Raw genomic sequence first — 9,023 nt, forward strand, 5'->3', positions numbered from 1 at the left:
TGTTCTTTTTATCTAGCCCTTGTTCGTATTGACTGAAAAAATAATTTGCCAGAATGACTGTGTGTGTGTTCCAAACCTCAAGAAAATTTGCTAAGAGTACTATTTTGAAATTCTGTGAAAGCAGCATTTGTATATTGTATTGTACACATTAACTACAAAGCTTTTTAGATTGTTAGTTTTGCAGCTTCAAGTAAATGCAGCATCTGGCAATAATTGAAGTAGTAATAGTCCGTAATTCCACATTTATTAAATGTTCTTCACAATAGTGCTTCAGCATAACTTACGTGTTTCAGACTTTCAGATGATATATATTACTGTGTTTCATTTATTGTTTATCTGGTAGATGAGGAAAACTAATCTTGAATAGGACCTCGTGAATTGCCATAATGCAGTAAAAATTATGTCTAAAATATTTGTTCCCATTCACTTGAAGATTGTTTTTAAAATGCCTGTCTTACTTTTCAGGTCAAACCGTTCTCTGTATTCACTTGTCTCTTTACGGCCCCTTTCGGCAGATTATGTACCTTCTATGGTGGCACGCCCGACTACCTGCCCCATTGAAGGTAACCTTCACATGAAAGAGTATTTAATTTTCAATTTGGTACTATATTTCAGATAGAAGATGGTTTGCTTCCCCAGTGAAGACTGTTTCTTTGAAGTGTGCCTGTTGGTCCTTCTGCCATTTTTGGCATATTTAACTCATATGCTAAATTGTTTACTAAAATCTAGTAATATTTCTGTGTTCAGACATAAAAAAGATTACATTGTGATGATCTCCGTCTCTTCAAGGAGATTTTATAGATGTTAAAAACGTCTGTGCTGTTTGTGGCTTTTTTGAATCTGACTTGTGTAAATACCTTTCATTTTGACATCATAAAGGCCAGTTTGAAATTAACATTACTGTTTGGGAGTGTAAAGGGGATTGTTGTTTGTTCACTTAATTCCAGCTTTTTTGTCTGCCTGTAAGCTGTGGTAGCTTAACTGCTCCATATTGCCTTTGTTGTTTCATTCCAAAATTTAGAATGTTTTAATCCTATAAACTGATTCTGGTTTAATGGTTTAATTCATTTTCTGCCTTCAGCAAATGTAAAGTTCCTGTTGATGTGCTCAGGAGCTTTTAACGGTTTGCATTTCTTTGCTGTGTTAGGCTTTTCTGCCACATTCGTGGTTTCACCCATGTAATATTTTGCAAAAAGGAAGGGAAAGAAGAAGTGTTTGGTCAAGAGCACGTAGGAAGTCTAGAGAAAACCTAATGACACACTGCACATCTTTTAGTGTTTGTTGTACTTCAGTGTTGAGATCTTCATTTTTATGTGCTGCTTCAGTCATATCTATGTACAGGTTGTGAATATTGTGTGTATTTAAATGCAAAGATTTTACAGATTTTTGACTTAGAACTTAAATTGTTTTGTATGTATTTTAAAAAACTATACAAAATTTTAAAAATAATCCACTTCTGTAAATTGTTTTTACATGATTTCAGCCAAAGCAAACAAATCTTGTTAGTCTTCAAAGTATTTATTCAATTCTGCATTTTAGCTATACTTGTTTCCAATTTAAATTTAATATTTCATAGGGTTAATATTGTTTCTATACCTTCTCAGCTGTTTGTTATGCTAGCACCCATACATACAGCCGTTATGCATGTGTTTTTAAAAAACTGCAGAACAAATAGTCACGTTTTGATTTTTAAAAGTAAATATGAAGTATGTATGTTCATAAAAGATATCTGTTCTTGACAGATGTGGATGTGGCAGGAGATGAAGAAACATGTGATGAAATGATCGAATATGCCTCACCTGAGCAACTGGGATTGCAGCTGGTGACCCTTTCCTCATTACCAGAATCAAGGTGGAAAAATCTCCTTAGTCTTGATATTATCAAGGTAATTATATTAGGCATGCCAGTGCAGATCTGTAGTATTTGGGTTGTATTTTTGAGGACAGAGGTAAATAAAGGGCTGTTTCTCCTGTAATACAAAACAGACAGTTAACCATTCTCTTGGATGCTCAAGAAAACTTGAGAAGGCAGAATTCGTAATTTTTGCCATTACTGTTTCTGCAACATTCCAGATAGCTGTGTGAAAGCAGGTATTTCCATGTCAATAGAAGCGCCTGTACAGCTGTGCTAGGTTATGCCTCTAAATAACTGTTGGGCGTTCACATAACCGGGAAAAGAGGGAATATGCAAAAAATAGTAGTATATAGCCAGATATATTTGCCTGTGTTCTATGAGCTGCATTTACCTAGTCACAAAATTTGATACTACTTTTCAGGTGTTTTTCAAGATTTTGCAGTAGAAGACTATATAGTGCTTTTCACAATTTCTGGGATTTGGGAGAGGGGCTTTTTTTTTTTTTTTCCTAAATGGTAGCTTCTTATTTAGTGGTAAAGTATTTTACCTATATACTTATTTTTCAGTTAGTCCTTACATTTTTCATGGTATTTTAAAAATAAAACTCTTCATTAAAAAAATATTCTACATGTTCTTAATGTGATGATGATTTTAATTCAAGTATCTGCTTAACAGAAAAAAAATAAACCAAGAGAGCCACCAAAAGTTCCCAAGTCAGCTCCTTTCTTCATCCCAACGGTTTCTGGTCTTATACCCCATTACGTTACTCCAAGGGAAGAAAATGATACACAGGTAAAACCAAAAATCTATTAATATAATAGTGCTTATCTAGTGTATTTAAAAAAAAAAAAACAACGCTTATGATGCTAAGTGAGATCTTGCTGAAGACTTTAAAGTATCAGTTTTAACACATTTACATAATGCTTTCTTTCTTAAGGTGTTTTGTTCTGTTGGGGGAAAATAATCGTAAACGTATGTTTTGCATGTTCACATACACTTTTGTACTTTCATGTTCTAGTCAAAGGTAGTAAGCCTTGGAGTACTGGCACAGAAATCTGATTTTTTCATTCATCTTGAAGAAGCCCTGAGAACTAATGAATGTAAGTTAACAAGATACTTCACTAAAAATGTAGATGCTAATAATATTTTGATACACATTTGCTTTCTAATGCCAGAATTGTAACGTGTGAGGAAAAATATAGTATAGTAGCAAAGACAAAGAGTGTGACCTGTTGTGTATAAGGTTAATACGTAGATAGCCAATGTGTCTCAAAGATTCATTGGTAGTCTAGCTTGCTGCAGAATGGAGCCCAGTTCTGGCTGAAACCCATATAGAGAAAGAAGATAGTGTTTCTAAGATTGTTAGATTTGCTTTGTGATGATCTTGCCCAGAAAAAGTGCTATGTATTATTTGTAGAGTAAGAAAGGAAGGGAGTGATCTGATGAGAGACAGTAACTGGGACATGAAAAACATAGTTTGCCTACCAAGTTCTGTTTCCATCAGCTACTTCACTAAGCATTGTGAAAACTTAGAGCTTTAGTTGATTACTTTATAATTCAAATCTTAAGAAATAATTAATACTAAAATAGCTCTTGGATTTCTTTTTAACATTCAGTTAACTTTGAAATTGTCATGTAAATTGACTATGGAATTTACATGCTGTTTTCCCTGTTTCAATTAGTGCTGCTGCAGAATTGGTGAAATTCAGTTTTTTTGGAAATGATTGCTGATATAGCTGGCTTGGAAACTTAAATGGGCAATCACCAGTAGTATCATGGTTTAAGCCCAGGCAGTAACTCAGAGCCGTGTAGCCACACGCTCACTCACTCCCCTCTTTTTCCCCCAGCTCCCAGAGGGATGGGGAGGAGAATCCAAAGCATGTAAATCCCACAGGTTGAGATAAGAAGGGTCCAGTAAATAAGGTATAATACAAAACCACTCATACTACCACCAATAATAGTAATAAGGGGAGTAACAGGGGGAGAGAATGCAAAACTAAAAAGGGAAAGGAAAAACACCAATAAACACCAGTGATGCACTATACAATTGTTCACCACAAACTGACCAATACACAGCCTGACCCAACCAGCAATCTCCCCTTCTGGGTGACTCCCCCTAGTTCCTATATTGGGCATGACATGCTGTGGTATGGAATATTTCTTTGACTAGTTTGGGTCAGGTGTCCTGTCTCTGCTGTCTCTTGGCTTATTGTGCCTCCCATCACTGGTAGAGCATGAGAGACTGAAAAGTTCTTGATCAGCGTAAATGCTCTTCAGCAAGAACTAAACCACTGGTGTGTTATCAGCATCGTTCTCACAATAAATTGGAAACACAGCACTGTACCAGCTACTAAGAAGGAGGAAAATAACTGTTACTGCTGAATCCAGGACAGGCAGCTTGTGCACGAGGCAGTTCTGCTGGGAATTTTTAGACCCCTTAAACTCTTCCGAGATAACCAGATTACTCAGCTGTACTTAAAGCATTTCTATATGCAGGATGTCATTATCACAAATAAGGTGTGGTGTTACAGTGTGGTTTTAGTACCTCAACTGGTAGTATTCTTTTAAGGTGCTTCAGAGCTGCACAGAGAAAAGTGAAACATCAGGTGAATAATTAAAAACCTAACCAAGCACCTAGAGGCTGGCTGTTCCAGGGAGCAAGTGCGTTGCAGTAGTGGTGCAGTGCACCTGCCTCAGGCCATCTCTGCTGTAAGGAGAGTGTGCTCCAAGTTCCATGCTGTAATCCAGATCTGGGCTTTGTTGATCCTGGCTGAAGAAGCTGCTGGTGTGTAACATGGTGTGTAACATGGCTCTGTGCTTGCTAGTTTACAAGCATCTCTTCTAATGGTGACTAGGCTGTGGAAGTAAGCAGTGATATACTAGAAGCTATCCTGGTTTACCAGGGGGATGGAGACAGGGTTTTATACCTCAGATCAGGACTGTGGAACACAGATTAAGCTGGGCACCTTTTCTGTATTGTATGTGTCCCAACTTGACAGAATGTTCTATGTTTAGTTTTTCAGTGTCACAGCACAACTATGAATTAATAGATCTGTTTAATATTGTTAATACCACAATTACATTTAAAAATAGATAATGATTTGCATAGGAATCAAGGACAAACATATTTATACCACCTAAGGAATATTAGCCAATGCCTAATATTATTAGTTACCATGATGTAAGAGTATAAAAAGTTGCTCTTACTAACAACTTCTTAGGAGAAGAAATATTAATTAGAAGACATTTTAAAAAAATGTATTTACCAACAGCTGTGTTTACAAGCATTTATATTTTTATCTCTGCATTTTAAAAGAAAATGAATGGAATTCTCAAAGATCTGGTAGGATTGTAGAAATCCTGAGGAAGAACATTTTGAAGAGGAAAGAATTTCTAAATTGCATACATTTCTATGAGGGAAAAGATTGACCCCACCCCACCCTGTCTCTTTTAGGATATATTTTCAGCAACAACCTGAAGTCCCATCTCTTTTTTGACAAGAGAGGTAAAATGGCAAGTTATGTGGTTAATGAGAATTTTTTTACAGCTTAGAAGATGGAAATGGGGGAGGAAGGGAAGTTATATAAATACAAAGGTGTTACTTATATTTTTCAAGGTAAACTTACAAATACAATTAAACTGTTTTGTTAGAGATGTGCTTCTCTGTAGTATGTGTTTGGACATTAAATTGAAGGCTGGATGGCATTTTGTGGAAAACAAAAAAGGCAACAGTAGAAACTTGAAACTTTCAGTCACTGCTTAAGAATTTTGCAATAAACCTGTCCAGATGAAGGATTTGTAGCATTCGTAAGATTCTTTCCTGTAGATGTTACTGGTGATGTGTTCCTCAATGTTTTAACACAGATACAGCTCCACTTAACTTACTGAAAAGCTTGGGACCATCTAATATAGAGATAGAACTAAGGTGTTTGGCCCCGGAAGGTGGTGGCTCAATGGAGGTGATGCTAAGCTTTTTGAGAATGATTGGGATGATGCTAAACAAGAAGTACAACTTTGAACTTTCTCAAGCATACCTTGCACTATTTTTAAAGGTAACAATTTTCTTACAAAATTTTATGTTAGTCCTGTTTAAAGTGATGGCTGTCCAGTAAAGAATATAAATTGCCTGCTTCAAAGCATTATCTTACATGGTTTTTTTTGGGGGTAGTTTTAAAACTGCTAAATGACTGTATTGGATAATTTGACAACTTATCTGGTCACAGTCCAGAAAAACCTGAAAAAAACCCACAGATGTGAAATGAACCAGACAGATTTTGCTCTAGTATTTGTTACTTAGAATTGTTTTTATTGTTTGAAGCATACCTAACTTCTTAATAGGTGTTAATTGATAAGTAACTGTAGGCCATGCCTTAAGTAAGAAGACGTTAATGTTGTAACATTAAGGGTAGTAAATAGGCATTTTGTTGGACTTATCACTAGATACCACATACCTGGCTTACTTTCCATGTCAGTGAGCTGTCCTCTGTTATTGCTTAAGCACCACAGAAGTAGTGAAATTATTCCAAAGAGCATGGAAGTTAGAAAGTTATTGCAGTAAAATGCAGTAGCAGTTACTCTTAGAGGGAAAGCGGTTCTGCAAAAGATTGAAGCTCTTCTGATGCATAAATGCTTACCTTATCAGGATACCCTGGTTTAGGAAACTGGGGGAAAGCAATTAATTACAGTTTACTAGGAAAACATTGTTATAAACATTCAGGTACATGTAATACTGTTATTAAACTGAGTATTTCTTAATAGCACTATTAAGCAGGGATTGGTTTTAAAGATAATGTAATGCTGGACAAATACAACTCGCTCTTTTCCTTTTTGAGGGGTTAAATAGAACATGTGTGGCAGCTTCCACAAGAACAAGTACTGCAGCTGAATAGGAGTACATTTCACGTTGAAGTGTTGATACTCATTCACAATGGCTTTTTATCCTGTTTATTATTAGTTTGGTTTTTGTGAGTCTTGTCCCTTGGACTAGCTATAATAGTTGCAATATTGGATGCTAGAATCCATTTTTTTCTTTAGTTTAGTACAAAATCTGTTTATGTCTTGCAGGGTAGATTGGTGGACAGCTAGGTAATTTGCCTCAGAAACGTACTTGGGATCTGAAATACAGTCAAATAATATAAACTCATGCTGTGACACATGAACACCATTGTCTTTTGCTGCGGGTTCCAAGTGAAACAGCTCTGAGCTTAGCAAGACTTCTAGATTTAAATTGTAGCCAGGAAAGTAAGTGTTCTGTCCATTAAGTGGTAATAACACTGCCTCCCTACAAGACTGAGAGGTTTCTTTTCTTTGTGCTACACCAGGGTTCCTGTTTATTTCCTAGGGAGATATCATCTCCCTGGAGCAGTATAGAGCATGGTGGCATCATTCTTCTTGCTTTACACAACACATAAGAATTAAATATTAAGTAACATTTAATAAAAATAATTAAAATAATTAAATTTATATGATTACAATAATAGATAAAATTATATGACATAAAAACCAGATCAACCTCAGGGCACCTATTTAGACTTTCTAGCCTAAACAGGAATTTATGATGTGGGTTGGAAAGAGAATATGTTATTGATTGGGATAGATGCAGCAGCAGATCTATTAAAGCAGTAACTTATTAAAGACATTTTGCTGCTTATCCCATCTAATACATAGAGTATTGGAGTAAAGTGGCTTGTAAAGGATTAGCAAAAGACGGTCAGCATTAAATAGAAGGAATTAATTGAAGGTAAAGAGTCCTTCCCTTACTTGGGACATTGATGAAAACAAAGTATTGAAACTGAATGAGGAAACTGATCTTCCAAATTTTTTGTTACCTGTATATTTTTCACTAATTGTTTGTCTTTGTTTTCAGTTGCATCTTAAGATTCTCTCATCAGAGCCAAACCTTTTGGAAGAAGTATCCAGGTTGTCAATGCAACTTGAGGAAACTTGGATTCATTTGCGGACTCTCTTCAATCAGAGTCTGTGTGTGTTAACATATATGAAAAGTGTTTTGTTATAAAATGCGTAAGGGTTTTGTCTGCATAAAATTCCCCTTGGAATAATAGTACAATTTATTACAAAAAATACTGGATTTCAGGAATTATACTATGACTTCTGATGCTGTATTTTATACATCTGTGTATGGCAGAATATTTTAGAATGTGCATAACTGAATATTATTTTTTTACTCAGAGCAAAAATTAGTATGTGCAGATTAAATATTCATGTTGTATCGGTCTGTACTGTCAATGAACAAAAGAGCTGGAGAGCTATAGGTAATGTAGCTAGTTACTGTGTACTTCCATGACCAAAACGTAAATCGCACTGGAGAAGTGGCTTGCAAAAAAAATAAAAGTAGGAATGTAATTTCTGTGCAAGAAACCAAAACCTGTATTGTGCTTGGTAAATTATTACTGTCAAGACAAAAATAAAGAGTCTGGGTTATTAACATTTTATTAACATCAGATTAAAGCAAATTAACGTAAAAAATGCATTTCTGTGCAATCAGAGTGTTTTCCCTATAACACTTGTAAAAACTAGTTTTCTTCTTGCTTTGGCAAGTTGTATTCACTGTTTTACCTCAGGCACCTATTTCTGAAAGCAAAGATTTTTAGCCGTATTACAAATGATGTAACTTGAAAAAACACCAAATCCTAAGCTAAACAAACAAACAAACCCCCATTTTTTTATAACCAAGTTTCTTGCTCTAATTTTGGAGGCTAAGTTTCTTAGGAAAATTTGGATCCTTTTCTCAAGGTGATCAGAATAAAAGCTTTGAGCTGGGTGAATTTTTACATAAATCACATGTTCTTTTTATGAATTGATATTTAGGTTTTAAATAATAAAGTTTGGGCAGAGTTTGGGAACTCAGGAATGTGACTGTCTGAAACTTTGCTGTTTGAGAATTCTGCCTCATGGCAGAAGAATCTCCTGAGCAAGGCTTCAGTATTTTACATGCTCCAGACACAGACTAACAGGGTAACCAGTACAAATGTATGCAGTTTTGATGAGAAAAGCTGAAAGATGTATTCACTGCATATGGCAGACTGAAACTACAATGCGGTTTTGTTGTTCTACATAGGTGATTGTTATTATAATGTCATCACATTACATAACATTAGTCATGTATCCTGGAACTAATTATCTGCAAACAGAGATTTATAGAATGGTTT

At 35.4% G+C, this 9,023-nt stretch overlaps 1 protein-coding gene across 1 annotated transcript in view; it reads left to right on the plus strand.

Annotated features, from left to right (window-relative positions):
* WDR36 (WD repeat domain 36) overlaps positions 1 to 8,635 on the plus strand; it is a 29,892-nt gene extending 21,257 nt beyond the window's left edge. The window contains exons 18-23 of the mRNA XM_061378087.1: positions 466 to 563; positions 1,743 to 1,885; positions 2,530 to 2,646; positions 2,873 to 2,954; positions 5,719 to 5,906; positions 7,721 to 8,635. Of these exons, the coding sequence (XP_061234071.1) occupies positions 466 to 563; positions 1,743 to 1,885; positions 2,530 to 2,646; positions 2,873 to 2,954; positions 5,719 to 5,906; positions 7,721 to 7,870 (778 nt within the window). The 3' untranslated portion in view covers positions 7,871 to 8,635. The remainder of the gene's footprint in view (positions 1 to 465; positions 564 to 1,742; positions 1,886 to 2,529; positions 2,647 to 2,872; positions 2,955 to 5,718; positions 5,907 to 7,720) is intronic.
* The last annotated feature ends 388 nt before the right edge of the window (positions 8,636 to 9,023 follow it).

The sequence above is a fragment of the Neopsephotus bourkii genome, unplaced genomic scaffold (genome assembly GCF_033783945.1).
Source record: "Neopsephotus bourkii isolate Nb327-2 ecotype Australia unplaced genomic scaffold, CSIRO-AGI_Nbou_v1 NB_1764, whole genome shotgun sequence".
Lineage (NCBI taxonomy): Eukaryota > Metazoa > Chordata > Aves > Psittaciformes > Psittacidae > Neopsephotus > Neopsephotus bourkii.